The sequence below is a fragment of the Pseudoliparis swirei genome, chromosome 15 (genome assembly GCF_029220125.1).
Source record: "Pseudoliparis swirei isolate HS2019 ecotype Mariana Trench chromosome 15, NWPU_hadal_v1, whole genome shotgun sequence".
NCBI classification, from domain to species: domain Eukaryota; kingdom Metazoa; phylum Chordata; class Actinopteri; order Perciformes; family Liparidae; genus Pseudoliparis; species Pseudoliparis swirei.
This window is the reverse complement of record NC_079402.1, coordinates 17,418,508-17,439,803: the sequence shown is the minus strand read 5'-3', so window position 1 is coordinate 17,439,803 and position 21,296 is coordinate 17,418,508. Positions and strand designations below refer to the sequence as shown.

The following is a 21,296-nucleotide window of genomic DNA, read 5'->3' as shown; positions in this document are numbered from 1 at the left end:
TCTTGGTTTCAAGACTTTATTTGAACAGAACACATTTTTCAAATTGAAAAGCAAACGTATGGGAATATAGAAAAGCTAAATAAATACCATGAGTCACATTAAAAATGAAACTTCAACACCACAACAATTAAAAATGAATGAATAATATGATTAATTAAACGCTCAAAACTAGTAAATGTCCATGATCATGTTTGTGATATATGCCATGACTCTAAACAAAGTCCAGAAAAATCAAGCTTAGTTAATTGAAGAAGTCCATAAGAATGCAGAAATAGATCATGTTGTGAATGAATAGCAGTAAAATGCAGCTCATTATAAATATCTTCTCGCGTCTCATTGGGTTCAACTCTCATCACAGAAGGATGAATGGGTCTGTCCCTCAGGAGGACAGAAACATGAAGAGGAAGAGGAGGAATTCTCATACTTCACCGGAACGTGTAGCTCTCGTCGTCGTACTCAAACTCGTCGTCGTTGTCGTCTTCCAGCTGTCCGTACCGGAACTTCCTGTAGACGGTGCCGTCCTGGCCCATGTAAACAATGTCCTCGTCGTCGTCGTCTGCGTCTTCGTCATGAACCTTACTCCCCGAGCGGCGTCCAGTCATGTCCACCAACTGCGCCTCCTGGACGCGACCTCCGGCACCGCTGTGCGACGCCGAAGAGGCGGAGCTGTAGCCGCTTCTGGAGCCCAGCTTCTCGTAGCCGCGCGGCGTGATGTCCGGCGGCGCCCTCTTGGAGCGCGTGTGCCGGATGATGAAGAACACGGCCACCAGTACCAGCACCAACAGTACGCAGGCGATGATGAAGATTGTCATATTGCCCCTGGCCTCCTCTTCCTCTTCATTTCTGAATGCCAAGTTTGTGCTCAGGATGCACTCTCCTAAAAAAATGAAGAAAAAAACACAGACGGGTAAATCTGTCTCACTGACGAGCCGCTTGAATCCAGAGGAGAAGAACATATTCATTTGGGACTACAGATGAAAAACAGCCTCTTGGCTAACTGGCACATTAACTGAAATGTTTTTATTAATGTGCACTGTCCCTTATTAAATAAACCCAAGAAAAAAATAAATAATAATATGCTCATCCGAGAGACCGATAGTCTACCTCGAGTCTCGGTGCAGTTGCAACAGTCCTGCTGCGTTGTGGCCTTCTCCTCCTCTTCCTCCTCCTCCTCACGGCGGCAGCAAAGCAGGCAGCGTCCTCCGGCCTCTAAGATGGCCCGAGGAGGACACATGGTGCAGTTGGCCGGACCCGGCCCGCGACACTCCATGCAGGATCCGTCACAGTCCTCACAGGCGTGGCCTGAATCCTGACGAGGGGCCGAGAGAAAGGAGCGCCGTTGAAGACACGACGCGCCCGGACTCACAGCGGTCAGCGTGCATTTTTAAAAACCACGACTCCTCCCATTAATATGCATCGACCTGCCAGCAGGAGCGCGCAGCGGGAGCCCTTTGAGAGTTCTCCTGCTGCAGTAATAAGTCTGTCTGGATTATGTTGTGTGATACCCAGGGTCAGAACACTCGTTGTTATTTGAGAGAAGGCACGGAGAGTAGAGCAAGGATAGATTTTGTTGTTTTGCTTGTGAAATAACAAAGTGAGTGGTCACCTGCATCACGGGAAACCGGCCCACGTCGCACGTGGACTCGCACACGCCCCCTGAGAGCTGGTACCCAGGGTGGCACGAGACACAGGACTGGGAGTCCCTTCCTGCAGGAGCACGACAACGCAAAGATAACGGGGACTGGGAATATTCTGGATTAACCTATCGTCAACAAATCCAAAGAAAATATTGAAAAACAACAATCAATTGAACCCACAATCGAGTGGCCAGAGCCTGGCATGTGAACCACGCCACGGTAACATGAACTAAATTCATGAATAGTGATTTAAATATTCTCATGGGGTATGTTGATCTCGTTTTATTTACTTTAGATGAGACAGAGTTAATTGTTCAATATATTCCTTTAAGATGAATGCATCATATGCAGGACATATGCACCGTATATGACATCACTACTGGAGAAAAAAAACCAGAATCTAATAAATATCTCATCGCCTCCACGTGTGTTTCCCCCCCCCGCTCCGACCTGAGCACGCTCTGCAGCTGGCGTGGCAGCCGTCGCAGGTCCGGTGTGCCGTGTCGTGGTAGTGCCCCCGAGGGCACGAGGGGAGGCACCGGCCTTCTCTCCGCAGGTAGAGGAGACCCGGAGCGCAGCTCAGGCAGCCGTCCTCCTCGCCGCCGACGCACTCCCCGCAGCTCGGGTCACACTTCTCGCACGTCCTCGAGCCGGTGTTGCCGTAGCGACTGTCGGGAGAGGATTCAATTAGGGGAGGAGATTGGACTTTTTTTTGTTTGACGCTCATTCACATGCAGCAAGTACCCGGACATCGAGGCGCTGCAGACATAACAAAACACTTCAAACCGCCGAGAGGAGAGAGACGCGGGTCCTGCATGGATTCAACGTCAGATTCTCTGCTTTTGGTCTGAAAGGATTCATTATTAGCCTTTGCATCCCTTTTTGTTTCCTCTGGAATATATATATATATATATAACTGCTCCTCAATTTAACGGCACATTAATTTAACTCTCACTCACCGCACCCCAAATAAAATAAAGTCTAATTAGCATTTTACAGGCCACATGAAGGGCTATTTAAATCTCAAGCTAAATTAGCCTCTTTCCCCAAACTGCAGCCGCGTCCAGCCGACTGGAGACGAGCAAAGGTTTCGTGTCCCCGATGACATTAAGTGACGAGGAGGATCTTTTATTAATGGCAACGCTGTGTGACCGCACTCGGTGTGATGGATGGAGCGGCGCCGCCGGACGCCGGGCAGGTCCAACTACCTGTGCTGGCACGTCTCCACGCACTCCTTGCCCTCTCGAAATAAGTGGATGTTACAGGCGAGGCACTCGCAGCTGAGCCCCCCGACGCAGGACTGGCAGGACGGATGGCACGGCGAACACCGCTGGCCCGACTCGGCGTAGGAGCCCGTCGGACATTCGTCCACACAGGTGGCGTCTGTATCGACAAACACACACAATCAGAAGGCCAAACAAACGAGAACAGACAGACAAGGTGGACTCACTGAGCAGGAGATGCCTCTGGTTGCAGCTCAGGCAGTGGGTTCTGCCGGGGCCTGAACACCGGTGGCAATGCTTGTGGCACGCGTGGCATTCCCCGTCCTGGTCTGCGTACTGATGAGGGGCGCAGCTGCTGGGTGGCGGCGCACAGCGGCCGTGGCCCTCCGACCTCTGACCCTCTCTGCAGCTGGTGCAGGAGCCCGTGGGGGAGCAGGTGAGGCAAGACGCATCGCAGTCTGGACAAACGAGTCACGGGTTAGGTCACACGGGAAGGGACGGTATTTAATAATAAAACTACGACGATTCAAAGATGAGATTTTTCACATCTTTCTGGAGTGAAACTGTCTGTTGGGATTTCCACCCGTTGGGCTCTCCAAGCGTGACCACATTTTCTGCAGCTTCTTTAGACTTCAAATGAATATACACATATACAAAAAAAGAAAATCACCCATGTATGATATGCAATGCCCCCTTGAAGCGTCTCACTGCTGTGTGAAGCAACACAAGTGGGCGTCGCCTACACCATTTCCCTCGGAGGAGCGCCCCATCCTCGCTGTTTTTGACGAACCGGACCGGAGTGCGTCTCTCTCTAGGGACCGTCTTTGGCATCGCCGTTCAGTTTCTCAGAGTCTGACAGCTGCCTGTTAAGCGTTGCTATTTCAGTCTGAGCTAAAGTCAGGAAACACGCTGCGGCGCAGTCGAGAGTATAATTGAGAAAATGCACGAAGGGCGCTCGACAGGACAGTAAATGTTCAGAAATAGAGCATCTCTGACTCCTTCATACCCACAACGGGCAGCAGCCCTGAAGGTAGAACAACATGAGGGAAACCAGATCAACACGATAACTGGGTTTAGACGGAGCACAGAGGTGCATGTTCATCTCATGTACCTCAAATCACCTCGTCCTGTTCAAACAGGCGGCTCTAGTCACGCTGCATGCCGCCGTACCTTTACATTCCCCCGTGATGGCGTCTCTGTACGCGTGGGCGGGGCAGGCGGCGGGGCAGGCGCCCATGTGCAGCGTGGCCTCGGGGTCCTTGCAGGCGTCGCAGTCGTCGGAGTTCGGGCCGTCGCACAGCGCGCAGTCGGGGTGGCAGCGCGGACACGCCCTCTGCTCCCCGTCCTCGAAGAAGCTCTCGGGACAGTCGGACACACACGCTCCCTCGTGGAGGAAGTGATGCTCCTCACAGCCTGCGCAGAGGACGGCGGTCAGCATGGAGCAACAACGTAGAGCAAGAGAGAAACGAGACCCTCGAGCCGTTGAGGGCAAAAAGAGGAAGAAGAGTCCTCTCTGTCGGGGGTTCGTTTCAGTCGCTCTCGAAAAGTAGATGAAATACAATGTGATGTGGACACAGTGCGCGTAGTGACAGTAACGGGAGGTTTTAGAAAGATCAGCGGCGCTAATCCTGGCGATGTGTTCGTCACGTTCAACATCTCAGTGGATCTCGTAAGCGTGCTGACTTTTCCCAATTAGCACTAAACACAAAACACAGCTGCGGGCAACGTGGCCGCCTTGGTGCTCAGTCACAATGCAAAGTGGTCCACGCCGCCACGGGAGAACTGAAGGGATCACCCGTCGCTTCCGTGATCGTCTGCCAACTTCCATGGCAATCCATCCGCGAGTCATTTCACGATGACAAATTATAAACGCAGACAGAACGGGGAAGCGGGAGGGAAATGACTCGACGGCTGTCGCGTGGATCGCCCTGAAATGTTGAGCACGCATTCGTGGTTTACAGACATTTTCAATCGAAGCGGTGGAACCGTCTGAGTCATGCATCGAGAGTCATGCAAATAGAAAAAACACAAACTTTCTGGTTCTCTGAACATCATCCAGAGAAGTCAAATCCTTCCGGCTTCAACTGAATGAGCGTTTCCATCTGAATGTCCCTCAGTACCTGTGCACGGCCCCTGAGGGTTGCACTCCTGGCAGGCGGGGGGGCAGCGTTGGCACTCTCCGTCGTGCAGAGTGTGCCCCGGAGGACACGCCTCCACACACTGGTGCTGGTGGAGGAGGAGAGGTCCTTCACAGCCGAGGCAGTGGGTGGCGTTCTTCCCACAGGAGGCGCAGCCGGGCGCACAGCTCCGACACAGCTGGCCTGCGGGGTAACCCCTGTGAGGAGCCAAAGCCACGTCAGTAGATGCACCGGCACGGCACGGCACGGCATCCCCATCATGTCCAGCAGGCAGCATGATGGACAGACACATAGATGCATCACTAAGCGTTCCCTTGCAATTCCTACTTAAAACCAGGTAAGTATAAACATGTTTGTTGAACTAACTCTCTTAACTAATTAAGGTGTCAAGCCCGACTACATTTATTGAAATGTTTCCCCTCGATGAGATAACATTTAATATGCCGTCATAAATGCTCTGCTGCTTGAGGTCTTGGCTCTCGTCTACAAATGACGACTAATAATTCATCCAGAGAATCATGGCGTACTTAAGTACAGCTAAAACAAAAAGGTGCCTTTGGTGGTGCTAGTCGTAAAATAATAAATAAAGCCCTCACGGCCAACAAGTTTAAATCGTCATCTCGGTGCTAATGGATGCTTCGAGGACCTCTTCAGCAAGGACAAGATATTCCTTCAAGCTCAAGAACGTCACAATTTAATGGCATATAAACATCAAGTGGGGAAAGTCACCCTGACCAGCGAGTACGTCTCCCTTCAGCTCGTCGGACACCGCGCCGCAAACTTCTGAACTTCTGATTTCAACGGGATTTTGCCGCCGCGGTTAAATCCCTCCAGTATATCCCAAAGCAGAATAATCAATTCCCAGATAAAGCTTAAACACACTCATGTAAAAGTGTGTAAAAAGTATGTTATATACCTGACACATTGTTGGACGCACTGTCCGGCCTGCAGGAATAAGGGCGCTCTGCGAGAGCTGTGGCAGCGCGTGCAGAGCTGAGCGTCCACACACTGCAAGCAGCCTGGAGGGCAGGCGTCACACACGCCGCTCAGCCGGCCGCCGTACGCACCGCCCGGACACTTGGACACGCATGTTCGCTGTGCGGTCAGAAACCGCCCTGGAGGAGGGAGAGAGAGAACACGTCCACACCTGCTCTCTGAGAAGAGGAAGGCGCTGAGAGCATTCGGACATCTCATCCGAGAGAGCGACAGACCTGTTGCACACGTCGCACACTGGTTCTCCTCGTCTCCGGAGCAGGACGCACACGACGGGTGGCAGTTCTCACACTCTCCGTCATCTGAGGGGGAAACGGGAGTGAGAGCACGAAGACAGTGGGACTCAAGCTGCATAGCGGGGAATAGAGGTGGCTTTGGTTTTTTGGGACACGCACACTTGTCTCAGAGGTAGATAAGAGAAGATCAATACCACAGGATTGATACCACTCGTTAAATATCAGGCTAGATCCAGCAGGTGATTAGCTAGCTTAGCATAAACATTGGAAGCAAGAGGGTGCCGACCAACTCCTCTAATTTGTTTATTTTGCAGCTTTCTTCACTGATATTTGTAAAGATAAGTTGTATTCTATAACTATTTTCTGGATGCGCGCAGTGACTCCCATGAGTCCAACGTTTAACTTTGAACAGAACAGAGCTAGCTGCTTCATTTCATTGCGCTGCTGGCTAGCTTCATATGTAGAGAACAGACACGAGTGTAATATCAACCCTCACTACCCGCGAGCAAGAAAGCACATTTCCCAAAATGCATTCCTGCAACGGCCTCCAACGTAAACCCGCTCTTCACGATCTAAACCAACTGACGACGACAGGAAAGCCTGAAGCTATTCTGACGACCGTGTGGAGGTGTAAGGCTTTAATTTAAGGTTTTGTAGTTGCTCAAATTAAAAGTTTAAGAATATCTTTAGTTCCGCGTGTTCATGTGCCCCTTTTGTAATAACCTATGTACTTTGCTCGGTTACTTTGGCTCCTATAATTAAGATGTCTCGTCTCGCTCTAATTACCGTATGTTGTTTAAAGGTCTGTCCGACTGATTCTTTGGGGGGGAACTAAATGTTCAGCATATCAAGTCAATTACTTCCAATTTAGTGTCTGGCTGTCGTTCAGTCGTTCTGCCCGTTTCCACTACTTAAGTTGGCACGGGGTTCAGGGACAGTGGCACGCAGACCAATTACCCTGCAAGATTTATGTCCTGCCCCTGTGAAAGTGCCCAAGTCCCCAGCTCATTAGAAGCAGACAGTTGGATTAGTGGACTAGATGCGTATCAGTCGTACCGCTGAGAAAGGTCTTCAGGGGGCACGCCTCGTGGTCCGATACACACTCTCCGTTCTCCAGCAGCTCGTCTTCCTCACACGACAGGCAGTCGTCGTGCTCCGGGCCGCCGCACGTCACACAGTCCGAGTGACAACGCTCACAGTCGTTGGTGTCTTCGTAACCATAGAAACCGACAGGACACGTCGAAACACATCTCCCATCTGTGGGAGAAAAAATAGACGATTTCTCTGTTGCTTTTTGTCTCGTTGTTGCGTGTAAATCACTCGGCTGGGAAAAATGTACAATTTTTGTTTCTTGTACTTAAGGAGGGAAATCCGCCAATCTCATTTTAATATGCTCTTAAAAAAACAAGTGTGGAAACAAACTCAAAGTGTAGATTGGGTAGTTCATCTGGCCCCATTTATAGTTACTGACTTTGGAAGATTGCTATTTCAAAATAAGTAATTATTACCTTTGCATTGAAAATGCGGAAGGTTATGTTTTGATCGCCGTGTATTTATTTAGTTATTTATTTGTATGCGTGTTCCTCGCATAACAAAAAAAGTTTTAAACCGAATCGCATGAAATTTGGTGGGATGATTGGTTATAATCCGGGGGCCATTTGATTAGATTTTAGGATCGATCGGGTCAAAGGTCAAGGTCATGGAAAGGTCAAAATCTTCTTGAATCGCATGAAATTTGGTGGGATGATTGGTTATTATCCGGGGGCCATTTGATTAGATTTTGGGATCGATCGGGTCAAAGGTCATGGTCAAGGTCATGAAAAGGTCAACATCTTCTTTTTACCATAGCGCGGTCAATTGGCATGCAACTAAATGTTCATAATTCAATGCCCAATCTTGTGATATGCGAAGGTATGCGCTCTACCGAGTGCCCATTCTAGTTATTAATGCATTTATAGACGATAAATTAGCCAACGTAAAGGAGCAAAGAGAGTAGCTACGATTAGCTCGACCCGCTGTAACATGTAGATGCTGCATCGGTTCGAACAAAACAATAAAATAGTCGATGAGCAATTACCCCGTGACCAAAATGACCAAAACACACGCCCCTCGCTAACCGACCCCTCTCCATCCCATAGGAGCAGAGGGCTGCAGGGGCACGCCGCTTGTCGAGGTGGACATGTTCGCCTTTATCTGGCTGAGGTTTGTGAGGTGAGAAGTCGTGACCCCATCGATGGCCCGGACACAGGAGCCCACCTGTCCTGTGTATTGACAACTCCACGGTGCTGTCCGTGGTGCTGAAGTGGCAGGATTTGTAGTTGCTATTTTCTCCTGTCAGTTGCCTTATGGATCTACGATATTATCGAAAAACTATAAAGCTTGTTTGGTTTTATACAGAAACCAAACAAAGTGGAGCGGTTCATCCCCCCGGTGATAACTTAAAGTCCTCCCCTGAATAACTGGAGTGAAGATAATGATAATACAGTATGTAAGAGTGCACATTGATCACTTGTAATATTCTGTATTCTTCAGAACTTCCCAATGGAGGACTGTACATGTCCCTTAAGAACTATTATATATATATATATATATATATATATATACTAAGGACACATTTGATGTGCTCTACTTGAGGATCTCCATTTTCTGCTGCATTATACTTACTACACCATTTGTAACTGTAGAGATTAAAATTTGACATTTAAAAAAAAAGTAATTATCTTATACACTTCCCAACACTATATACAATTAAGAAACTACAACAGTGAAATGATACTTTTCATAATGGATCAGTAAATAATAATCAAACCTAGAATACAGAACGATCACATTCTGAGTGACGTTATCTTACACTGCAGTCATGATGTTTTGAGTTTTAGGGATCGTAAAAAAATAATGCATCGAGCATTATCTTCTTGACCCAGTGGGGGAGTCGTACCTGACAGGAAGAGGTCGGTCTCACACCAGTAGCACTCATGTTCATCACAGCTCACGCAGTTGTCATCACATGGAACGCAGGTCATCTCCTCTGCCACGCTGTACGTCTTCGCCGGGCAGTTTTTGAAGCAGCCGTCCTGAAAACTGATAAGAAAAGCTGCGTCTGTATCTGTGGTTCACACACACACACACACACACACACACACACACACAGGGCTCTTTTCATTGGAGCATAGCAGTGAGCGACAGCGAGGCACACGGCCTTACTTGTAAAAGCCCTCAGTGCAGGAGAGGCAATGCTTGGGGTTATCTGTTGAAAGCAGACAAACACAAATTCAGCTCTCCTTTTCAAACAGGAAGTAGCAGGAGAACCCTTGAACACGGCGAGGAGGTCTCGGTCTCCCGTAGGCAGCGATCATAGCGGGGACGACTTTACTACGGCTACCGAGCGGTGACCTACACAAGACGCACTTCCTGCATCCCTCCTCACACGCCATGCAGTCGTCGTAGTCTGGATCCTCCACCTCCCCTGAGAAAAGAGTGTGAAAGAATAGAATAGAGAGAAAGGGGATGAGACAGCGAAGGGACAATGCTTTTTCAAGGTTATTGTTGACACTGCAGAAGGCCATCTCATAGACAACAGCGTGACCTTGTTTACCTTCTCCACACTCCAGCTTCACGCACACGCCGTGAGAGAGGTAGGAGGCGTTGCACTGGAGGCAGCGAGTCGGGCCGGTGCAGAACCGGCAGCGGTCCGAGCACGGCTCACAGCGCCGCTCCTCGCTGTGGTAGAAGGCCTCGGGACAGGCGTCCAGACACAGGCCTCCGTGCAGGTATCGCTCCACTTCAAACTTATCTGGAAGACAGATAACACACATATAAATATACATCTATATATATATATAAATGTGTATATATATACATCTATATACACACACATATATATATAAACATATATATATATATAAATACACACATACGTATACATATACAGGACTGTCTCAGAAAATTAGAATATTGTGATAAAGTTCTTTATTTTCTGTAATGCAATTAAAAAAACAAAAAAATGTCATGCATTCTGGATTCATTACAAATCAACTGAAATATTGCAAGCCTTTTATTCTTTTAATATTGCTGATTATGGCTTACAGCTTAAGAAAACTCTAAAATCCTATCTCATACAATTTTAATATTTCCTCAGACCAAGTAAAAAGATTTATAACAGCTGAGTGTTTGTCAAGGCTCAGGAAACCCTTGCAGGTGTTTCGAGTTAATTAGACAATTCAAGTGATTTGTTTAATACCCTACTAGTATACTTTTCATGATATTCTAATATTTAGAGATAGGATATTTGAGTTTTTAAGCTGTAAGCCATAATCAGCAATAAATCAGAATAAAAGGCAATATATTTCAGTTGATTTGTAATGAATCCAGAATGCATGACATTTTTGTTTTTTTAATTGCATTACAGAAAATAAAGAACTTCATCACAATATTCTAATTTTCTGAGACAGTCCTGTATATATATACACACATATATATATATACATATACACATATATACAGACATTATATATATACACACACATATATATATAAATGTGGAATTATAGACTGATGATGATGCTCACACAGACACACACAGTACATAAACACGCTAACACACCGTGTGATTTACGTGTCCAGTCCTCACCTGTGTCACAGCCGGTGCAGTTGTCAGGCCTCGCGTCCACACAGGTGGCACAGGTGTGGTCACACAGGTGACACTGGCCACCCGACTTGTACTTGCCCTTTGCACACTGCACCACGCAGCGGCCGACATCTAGAGCCCTGCAGCCAACAACAACATCCAAACAGCTGAAACGCCACAGTAAATCAACAGATATGAATTACTGCTATGCAAATGAGATGAGCTCATTATTCACGGCCCGGCGTGTAACACATGGCAGAGGTACACGGATGAAGCCGAGCGTGTGCACACGGGGAGGAGAGGGAGGGAGGAGGGAGGAGGGGGAGGGCATGGTCGGATAAACTGGGAGGCAATGAGGGATTTTTGGATACTGATGCTGATTATTTTAAAATCTAATTTCTGATATGCAGTTGACGTGCTGGTGAGCAACATATCAGACACACCAACAGGGTATACAGTGAATTACTGTCTTTTGTCCAAATGTTTAATTGCTTTTGAATTATTTAAAAAACAAACCACAGATGAACTTTTTTATGACTTATTTATACTCAATACCCCGCCCACCCCTCACCCAATTACCCAATAAAGTCTATGAAAACAACACAAAAAGAAACTGTGAAAATCTGCCCATCTCAATGTCCCAGAGCCCAAAACGACGTCTTTAAATGCCTCATTTGTATGTTCAGTTCATAGAGCGACAAGAAAAAAAACTGAGCACCTCTCTCCCCTTTTAAGAAGCTGGAGCCAGAGCCTGTTTGACATTTGTCTTCGACTCAATTTGTTTGGGTAAAATTACTGAAACGATGCATCAATTATCATAATGGTTGCCAATAATTGTCCTTCTGAATCGACCCGTCAATTAAGTGACGGATCGCTCCGGCTCTGCTCCATTTACCTTGTTTGAAATTATAAAGACGACTCTGGCATAATAACATCCAGAATTAATTTCCATTGATAAATAATTGACAGCGTGTTACTGGCAAACCGTGAAAATATTGTTATTTGGATCGTGCAAAGCAAAACAGTGTCACGCAGGATCGGTGGGATGAATTAATCTCCGCTAATGGCCGTGTATCAAGTAGTCGAGACCGACCCACCGTGAAGACACGCAGCTGATGCAGTCTTCTCTCTGCGGTCCGGTGCACTTCAGACACGTGGCATCACACGCGCGGCACTTCCAGTCTCCGTCCTGGTATTCTCCTGAAAGACACGCAGCAAGAGAACGCCGAAGGAATTATCATCCGAGGCGTCGACGCCAAAGGATGAAAGAAACATCCACAGAGCACGCAACCATGTTTTATAAATAGTCATTACGGTTGACTCAGAATGAAGATGACATATACATACATCGCTCTAACATATCAATGAATCAGCCTTCATGTTCCCATCAAACATGACCAGCTGTTTCCAGTTCAAAGGAAATCCTAAAGAAGTACGATTGAAATGTGTTACTGTTGCTTTAATCGCGTGGCACAGCCGTGAGCCAACACGTGGGGAGAAGATGCTCGACTGACCGCCTGTGCACACGGAGCTAACCGCACACGCGCCCTCCTGCAGGCGGTGACCGCTGGAACAGCTGCTGCAGTTCCCGCGGCTCGGCCCGGCGCAGGTGAGGCAGCTGGCGTCGCACCTGAGGAGGAGAGCGCCGAGAGTGAACGCAAACATGCACACTGACCACAAAACACACAGAGAAAAACAAACCGCACCCATACGGGCACACACGTGAAAAAAAGGCATGAGCAAAACACACACACACACAAAAGGGAAGCGAACCGGCAGAATAAGGCCTGCCATCAGCAGATAAACAAACCACCCACACCTGAACACACACCGGTGAGCTCACCTCCTACAAAGCCGGTGCCCATCAGCCAGCTCTGGACTTGGCTCTGTGGCGTAGAAGCCAGCACTGCAGGAGGACACACACCTCCACTCCTCCACCAGGAAGCCCTCTGCACACCCGTTGCACGCCGCAACACCTGCACCTGTATTACCCAATGTGTTTTTAAAATGGATGAAAGACACACACACACACACACACACATGAAAACAACCTCCCGTCATTTATTTTAAAAACATTCAAAGAGGGTTTTTTTTACAGCGCGTGACCTTTGACCTGAGCTCTTACCTGCACAGGTAGCGCAGGCCTCATGGCAGGGCTCGCATGCGCCTTCCTGCTTGTCGTGGTAGAATCCCGCCGCGCAGCTCCGCTGGCACCGATTCCCCTGCAGACTGGAGACGCCGGAGAGAGCATGTGGCGCCGCGACACCCACAACCAATCACGTGACAGCGTGAACACGACTCATTGCCGAGACCGCAGACTCGGTTTTCCAAGCCACAGCACGCCACCGCAAGTACTCGATGAACTGAGTCACTGAACGCGGTCTTCCGGAGTCTTCACACTCAACCGTATGGTGCGTTTGTTTTCTTGTGATGATGCAAAGAAATGGTAAGTAAAATAGATTTGGGCCGTGTGAGAAGGGAAGGGAAACACATCCTGTCATATTATGGAGACAAAAGCGTCGAAGCTTTTCCTAACTGGTGTGAAGCTGCAGAGTGTTGGTGCCCAGTAGCTGGAAGAGAAGCAGTGTTTACAGAGCAGTTCGTTCAACCATTATCGGAGGATTTCTCCCACCTTGTTCCTGGTTTGCATTCCTTGCAGACGCTGGAGGAGGCGCACCTCACGCAGCTCTCACTGCACTTCCTGCACATCTTGGCATCTGCGGGGAAATCAAACGATACACGTGGAACACAGTAACACACATCGCAGCGATTCATCCATCTCACTCGCACACCCCTCAACTGCAGTTACAGCAACTGACTATTCATTAGCGGGCTCACATGCAGCCGCTTCTCAACAGCAATGGATCCGAAAAGGTTCACCGGAGGATATTCCATCTGCTGTTTTAGTGCAACAACGAAACTAAATTCGGAAAAGCAGGTTTCAGGCCAGAGATCCCACCGTGGTCGAGGTAGTAGTCGTCCCCGCAGGCGGCCGTGCAGGTGTTGGTCCCCTCGGTCGGGTGGTGACCGGGCTGACAGGAGGTGCACTGGTCACTGTGACTCCCAGTGCAGCTCACGCAGGACGAGTAGCACCTCTTACAACGCCGGCGGTCCCCCCAGAATCCCCTTGGGCACCCTGACACACACGTCCTATTGGATGGACAGGGACCAAAGAAAACGCCAGTCTGGATCCATTTTCATTATCATAAGGTTTCCATTAGGAATTTAAATAAACACATAAACACATATGGACTAAATAACAGCTTATTAGATTAATATAGCAGAACGTGAGTCATATGTTCTGCAACATCACCAAACACTGTATTGTGTATGACGCGCTGTTCTTCACGCTGTGTCATCGTGCCGACCTTGCGCTATCCTTGAACTTGAGAACAAAGTGTAAGCACGTGACACACCGCTGGGGGCCGGGCCCCTCACATCCATCGTCACTGCATTCCGGGTCGCACGGTCCTAGAAGGGCAAATACTCAAAGTCACTGCACCGCGACGGCTGCAACAGAGAAGTGATTCTCTTAGATGCTGACATTATGTTTTTTTACGACCTGAACTAACAAAAAACAGCATTTAGCTGCCGTCTGAGACGTCGGAGCTGGAAGAAGAGGCTCTACCGGGACGCGACTCACCTCTGTATTCTTCAATGAGGTCACTGTCCATCAGCATCTCAGCCGACCTGGCTCCCCGCTCACCATGCCTGGGATACGGCCGGCCGGCAGTGCCGTAAATCAGCAGGGAGCACTCCTTTAGCGTCCCTGAGAAACAGGAAGAGAGCAACATCAGAGGCCTCTCTCCGGGGACGCCCTGCACCGCATCCCAGCTGCTGTTGGTCTTTGAACTTCGATGTTTACTTCATAACGCTGTGATGTAACAAAGAGGAAGAGCAGACCTAGTTCAGCGGTGTCTCTCTTCTGAGAGGAAGTATCCTGGATTTTCAAAGTCCATTCCCCCGCTGCCTGCTCCCCCCAGCTGTGAGTCGTCATGAATTCCCAGTTTGGAAATCCCTCGTGGGAGTCGTCATGAGGCCTGAATCAAAAATATTAAATAATCACAATAGTACAACCACAACTGTGCCAATTGTACTACAAATGCTACCAGTGGAGCTGCGAACACGACTACTACTGCCTCTTCTTCTACCTCCGGTGTAGGAATGCATTATGAAATTATTGATGAGTTCAGCTTCAAAAAAAAAAGAGAACTTGAGAAAAATGTATTTGCTTTTCCCCCAAAATGTGCTATAACGCAGAGTTAACACCCGAGTGTCTATTTGCTTTAAGCTGTATTTTTTAAAGTAAGGAACTCCATATCGTTGAAAATATGCAGAAAATCATTTTGCCATAAACTTGGTGCTGTACCAGTTCCCTTACACACCAGATGAGCACGACTCCAGCAATTTTCCAGTAGCGTTTGCCAAAATCCGAATCCCCACCTCCCCCGCCCCGCCCCCAATAGTATAAGTTGCCAAATTGAAGAATTTAGCACCGAGGCGAGTGTTTTAAGCGGTTATACGCTGAGCTTTAAACTAAAATGTTGCTGCATGTACGCCGAGGCTTCAGGGAGCGGGGGGGGGGGGGGGGGGGGCGGCGACGCGTTCCACGCCTTCAGCCCCGCGGTGGAGCGTCGCTCTCGTTACCTGTTGGCGAGCAACTGCGACACGGTGCCCGAAGGCGACGCGAGAGTGATGGAAAGGTCGCCGCGGCGACCGTGATCGATGGCGACGCGGACGACGACGTGCTCCACGTAGACGACGCGCCTCCGCGGCTCGCCGGAGCAGCCCGTGCTCTCGAACACGGACGTCAGCGGCGAGCCCGGATGAATAGTTCTGTCGGGAGACGGGGAGAATAATTTTTTTTAAAGACAATGTGAGTGGCAGGGAGATGAGAGGAGGGAATGGTGGCGAAGGAAAACGAGGAGGAAAGGAAATTTAAAAGAAAAATCAAAGTATGCGAGAATAAACGTGATAGAAGCCGTCATGTGAAAGGAGACAGAAATAGATATAAGGTGTGATGAAAGTGGAGGAATCAAGGGAAGCCCCGACTGGTGAGGTACCTGCTCAGCTGGATGGGAGCCTCCTCCACACACTGGTGCTGCGCGGGGACTGGTTTCCAACGCTCGGCCTCCTTCACCATGCGCTCAGCATCCAGCAGGCCAAAGCCATAGAGATGGCTCACTGACACACACACACACACACACACACACATTAGCTGGGGCATGAGAGGCGCTGTAAAAACATCACACACTCCTGGGCCTTCGTAGGCGTTCAGAACTGCTCTGCTCACAGTATCTCATTAGCTCGTGCGCTCGCTGCTTGATCGTTTCCCCCCCCCCCCAAAAAGAGCTGAGAGAACCATTACCGAAATATGCTTATCAAGCTGAACTCATCTTTGCTCATCTCCTTTATTATGGAGTTTGGAAAGGCTTTTCGAAAGCGATCGTGTAATTAGAATTTTTTTTCCAAACTGCTGGCAAATACTGCAATAAAAAATAAAAATAATAAAGTGTGCGAAGTTAGACATTTCGCAGACGTCCGGCGGGAATACCTTTGAATCCGGCTCCATTGACGCTCCAGTCGGGAGCGAGAAGATGATGAGATTTTGATGTCCGGACAATAATGTGCTGCACGTCCCTCCAGGTTAGCAACGGGCTGAGGAAAAGGTCAAACGGAGAGAACACGTCTCAGCGCCTGATGAAACCAATTAATGGCACCTGGATTTTGTGTGTGTGTGAGTGTGAGTGTGTGTGTGTTGGTTACTTGGCTTCCAACGTCAGAGCGATGACGCCTGCAGCTACGGAGGAGGAGAGTGAGGTCTCCGAGGCAGCGCGGCTGCAGCTCTGCTGCGGACCCAGCGTGACCTGCCGAGGACAGCGGACACCTTCAACAGTATTCACCTGGCCACACACACACACACACACACACACACACACACAACCACACAACCGTAATGCAGTGGACTCACACCTGGGTCGACTGATTGGATATATAGCATGAGATGATAAACATTAGTTTACCATTGGGCTGGACTGAATGTGGCTCTGCCTCCGTCTGCCTGATGGATCACGGAGGTCTGGATCGTGGTCCATGCCGACTACCAACTATTCATACACTCCGTCATATTCATTACCTTCGCATTGAAAATGCGGAAGGTTATGTTTTGATCGCCGTGTATTTATTTATTTATTTGTATGCGTGTTCCTCGCATAACAAAAAAGTTTTAAACCGAATCGTATGAAATTTGGTGGGATGATTGGTTATTATCCGGGGACCATTTGATTAGATTCTGGGATCGATCGAGTCAAAGGTCAAGGTCATGAAAAGGTCCAAATCTTCTTGAATCGCATGAAATTTGGTGGGATGATTGGTTATTATCCGGGGACCATTTGATTATATTGTGGGATCAATCGGGTCAAAGGTCAAGGTCATGAAAAGGTCAACATCTTCTTTTTACCATAGCACGGTCAATTTGTATCCAATTGGCATGCAACTAATGCCAAAATGTTCATAATTCAATGCCCAATGTTGTGATATGCGAAGGTATGCGCTCTACCGAGTGCCCATTCTAGTTGAATGTGTTTTAACTCTAATGATTCCTTCTGGTCACATGACATATATTACACCTGTCCATCCTGGAGAGGGATCCTCCTCTGTTGCTCTCCTGAAGGTTATTTAAGAGTTTTTCCTGATCTGATGTGGGGTCAAAGGTCAGGGATATGTGTACAGATTGTAAAGCACTGAGGCAAATTTGTCATTTGTGAGAATGGGCGATACAAAATAAACTGAATTGAATTGTTTTTTGGGATTTTCTGATGATATTTTATGGTAAATACGTGAATTGTATCAATTTGCAGGTGTTAATATTTTAGCGACATGTTTTCCAAATGCCTTGCTTGGAAAGTACACATAATTACACACCTTATAATCACGTTCCTTTCTTCCCTGATGGGTTGCCGTGCAAAACACAAAGATTACTGCCAACCAATCCAAAAAATAGTGAAGTAGGTAATTATGTATTCCACAGGAGGATATCTTTTCCAACTTTACGAAGCCTGTCATTTGGCCGTATTGTCTGTGCCGGCATGCGACGGAGGGCCTCTTAAATCTTTCCGGATGCTTACAAAGCTTCTTACCGTCTCATTAGACGCGCGGAAACTGCTGAGGTTTACGATGCAGCTCCTCTGGAAGGTTGGGCGACAAAATATTGCTTCTTTTTAAATGAAGAGGAAAAGCCAATTCCCCAGATTATTATATTATCAATATCCTCTTATTTTAGGCTCTCACAAGCAAATGTAACTTTTCAAATTTTTGTTCCACCAGAAAAAAAAGTTCATCCCGGGAATGTCTGGGGCCTATTTGCTTGATTGACAGGTGTCTCAGCCAATCGCACTCAATGCTGGAGTTGTTGCTCGCCCCGAGCACTGCTTCACAGAAAGAGTGTATTGTGTGTTTTTAACAGCTTTCAGCAGCTGGAGAGTTTGTTCAACCACAGTTGCAAATATAATCATCACAAATAATGTAAACGCTCCTCTGGCATTTAGGCTTAAGCAAAAGATCTTTTTTAACAAAACAAAAACGTAATCAGACAATCATATTAAATTGTATTCTTATTTATTTGTAGTTATCAATTATGAATTTTTTTAAACGACTATTAACAATTATAACTTATTTTATTGTTTTTTTTATCATTCTAAATTATATTCGTTTGTATCTACAGGCAATGCAGACGGGACAGACAAAACAAAGAACAAAAACAAAAGTATCTAAATTATGGAGTTATCTTTGGCCCCTCTCGTGATATCAGGGGCACAACTATATTTCTTAGGGGCAGTTTTGCCCTTTGCCCTCGTGTATTACCGACGCTGGTTCCAGTTGTTCTTGAATGGACAGACTTGACCCAAAAGTATTTTTCATTCTCATTTCCCATCAAAATCACACCTGTGACCCTCATCACTCAAGTTCCAGGTGTCATTAATGCACCTTTATGCACAATGTCACAACTATAACGAAAAACAAGGATGCCCTTGAGGGAAAAACGCCATTTAAACCCAAGTAAATAAATGATTCATGCATTATTAGAAACACTATTCTTTATATATGTTTGCATTGTGATGTTTGCCTGTTCACATGTTTGCTGTGCAGACTAAAATACTTCCAGGACGAGTGTAAATCTATTCGTCGCGCTCCCCGTAGGGGACCGATTACAGGGGAGTAGCGATGTGCGCAGTGTGCTCGTCAGCACACGGTGTTGCTTTGTGGAGCACAAATACCTGGATTTAGATGAAGGGAACAACACATCACAGACGCCTCACCGTTTCCCCCGCCTCCCCCCCGGTGTAAGCTGTCGCCAGCGTGGAGGAGCAGCGCTCCAGGTAATCTGGCGCGCTGCCGCGCCGAGTGCTGCCGCCGATGGAGACGGTGTAGACGCTGCCGCTGTAGCCGTCGCAGGAGCAGTGGTCCCCTCTCCGTCCGCCGTACCCCGACGCCCAGACGAAAACAGAGCCCCTCCCGTGCCGGCCCTGAGATGATATTTACACATTCGTAAAAAAATAAATAAGGTAAAATACGACCTTGAAGTAAATACACTGCCTCGGGTGGGACGCAGACGTAAACGAACACGTGCAACCAACAAGCCTTTCTCATAAACAAACTTTCTTTCTCTCACTGTTTTGATGCCATTCTGCAAAGCGAGACGAGTGAGGGGTCCGGGTCCCTCCAGAGTGGCCCCGTCGTCTTCTGGCCCCCAGCTCGCCAGGTAGATATCAATATGCTGTGGTCTGAAACTCAGTGATTGGGCCTCCACAATGTCCGTCACATCGCCATCCAGCATACGGATGCCTACAAGTAGAATACAACATTTAAAAAAAAAATCTATCTTATAGAAAACATCCCCGTTCCAGATCCACGCCGTCTTGGACTCACCCCCTATCCGCGCTCGGAAAGAGACCCCCACCGTGCAATGGGAGTTATTTGCAGCCGCGGCAACGATCCCCGCACACTGTGTCCCGTGGCTTCAGAGAGAAGAAGAGGAGAACTTCAGAACACGAGGTTAGATGCATATGCATGAGGAGAAGATGGACTATTTCAGTCACATCAAACCAGTGAGAAGACAGAACTCAGACTGGGGGGATTTGCATATCCATACGTGTGCATGCAATTACAGAAACGTGGAGAGAGAAAAAAAGCGTGCAATGATTAAAAGAGACGGAAAGGAAAGAAGAGATATCCAGGAGTAAGAAGCACTCACTAGTTGGAAGTACTCGGAGGAGGGTCTTCTTCGTCTTGTCCGTTCACATCATAACTGGCCAGAGGATCCTGAATCAGAGGGACAGTCGGTAGCGGCACATTACGAGATGCCGGTGGCCGTCTGTCTCAAACCACAAAGAGCATTATTCACCGGTCCGCTCCACAGTTAAGTGGATCAGACGTTTAATGTCCATTCCAAGACTGTTGGCCGGCCTTTACGAACCTTTGGCCCGAAAGCTCCGCCTGCACAGTCCGTCTCGGCTCTGCGCTCTTACACTAAGAGCTCTGCCAAAGAGCTTATGATTAATGTCCCCTTTGCCGAGAACAGCGTCCCCATCCCGGGGCACTTACATAATTTGGCTTCAGATCCGGATGCTCCCGCTCAATGCCATCATCGAGGACAGACACCACCACACCCTTCCCGGTGTACCCTCTCCTCCAGGCCCCCGCGATGTTCATACACGACTGGCAGCCTTTGGACTCGTCGCTGCAGTGCTGTGGAGCAAAGAGTGAGTTATTCAATTTAGCCCCTGGGAGTAGAGAATAAATCAGGTTGTATTCTAGGCTCTGTCTCTCTGGGTTTATGCGTCGGTTTTTCAGACTTCAGCTTAGTGAAGGAAAAAGGAAAATCTGACTCACGATGTACCAGGGGCTGTTCCACAATGAATTGTTATAGGGAAGAGTCTGCGTGCGGTTAGAGAGAGGATGAGCAGTGGGGATGTCAGAGATCGGACCGGCTCTGGAGTTGCTTTTCACTCTTCTGTGGACCACTTGCTGTTGGAGCCATTCCACCTGAAGAAGGAACACAAGGGGTACAGACATGGACATCTATAGCTGCATGGCTCAGTCCAACCACTGTGGTTCAGACCAAAATATCTCAGCAACCATTAGACGGATTGCCACAAATCTGGTTGCTCTCGATCTAACGGAGGCGGAAACTTGCGACTCTGAAAAGTGAAGCAAACGCGTCAGCGTCTTAAACGTGCACTCTTCCTAATGGCCACCAGGGGGAGACTGCTCCTCTGGTCAAGTCAATGAGAAAATGACTTTTTTCTTGATTTAAGTAAACATCGTAAACATGAGAATGTGGTCTCAATTGTTAGTTTCAAGTCCTCTTCAATATAGCATTGTGTTCATTTGTTAAATTATGATTCTAGTTAGAGTAAAATAGGGTGTGGCTACATCGTGAT

General features: G+C 47.9%; 1 protein-coding gene across 1 annotated transcript; it reads right to left on the bottom strand.

Annotated features, from left to right (window-relative positions):
• Positions 1 to 3: 3 nt before the first annotated feature.
• On the bottom strand, positions 4 to 20,934 carry pcsk5a (proprotein convertase subtilisin/kexin type 5a). The gene is made up of 35 exons (XM_056433208.1): positions 20,746 to 20,934; positions 20,458 to 20,601; positions 20,108 to 20,175; positions 19,783 to 19,871; positions 19,526 to 19,698; positions 19,173 to 19,379; positions 16,621 to 16,721; positions 16,409 to 16,512; positions 15,918 to 16,038; positions 15,502 to 15,690; positions 14,758 to 14,894; positions 14,498 to 14,623; positions 14,223 to 14,325; positions 13,814 to 14,004; positions 13,487 to 13,571; positions 12,980 to 13,083; positions 12,698 to 12,836; positions 12,369 to 12,484; positions 11,952 to 12,054; positions 10,858 to 10,994; positions 9,823 to 10,020; positions 9,625 to 9,693; positions 9,432 to 9,474; positions 9,166 to 9,308; positions 7,284 to 7,484; positions 6,210 to 6,293; positions 5,915 to 6,113; positions 4,981 to 5,195; positions 4,031 to 4,273; positions 3,088 to 3,318; positions 2,846 to 3,020; positions 2,088 to 2,305; positions 1,607 to 1,707; positions 1,105 to 1,309; positions 4 to 877 (listed from the first exon to the last, which is right to left on the bottom strand). Exons 1-35 carry the CDS (start codon positions 20,932 to 20,934, stop codon positions 426 to 428), a joined length of 5,403 nt encoding a protein of 1,800 aa, XP_056289183.1. The 3' UTR covers positions 4 to 425.
• Between the last annotated feature and the right edge of the window lie 362 nt (positions 20,935 to 21,296).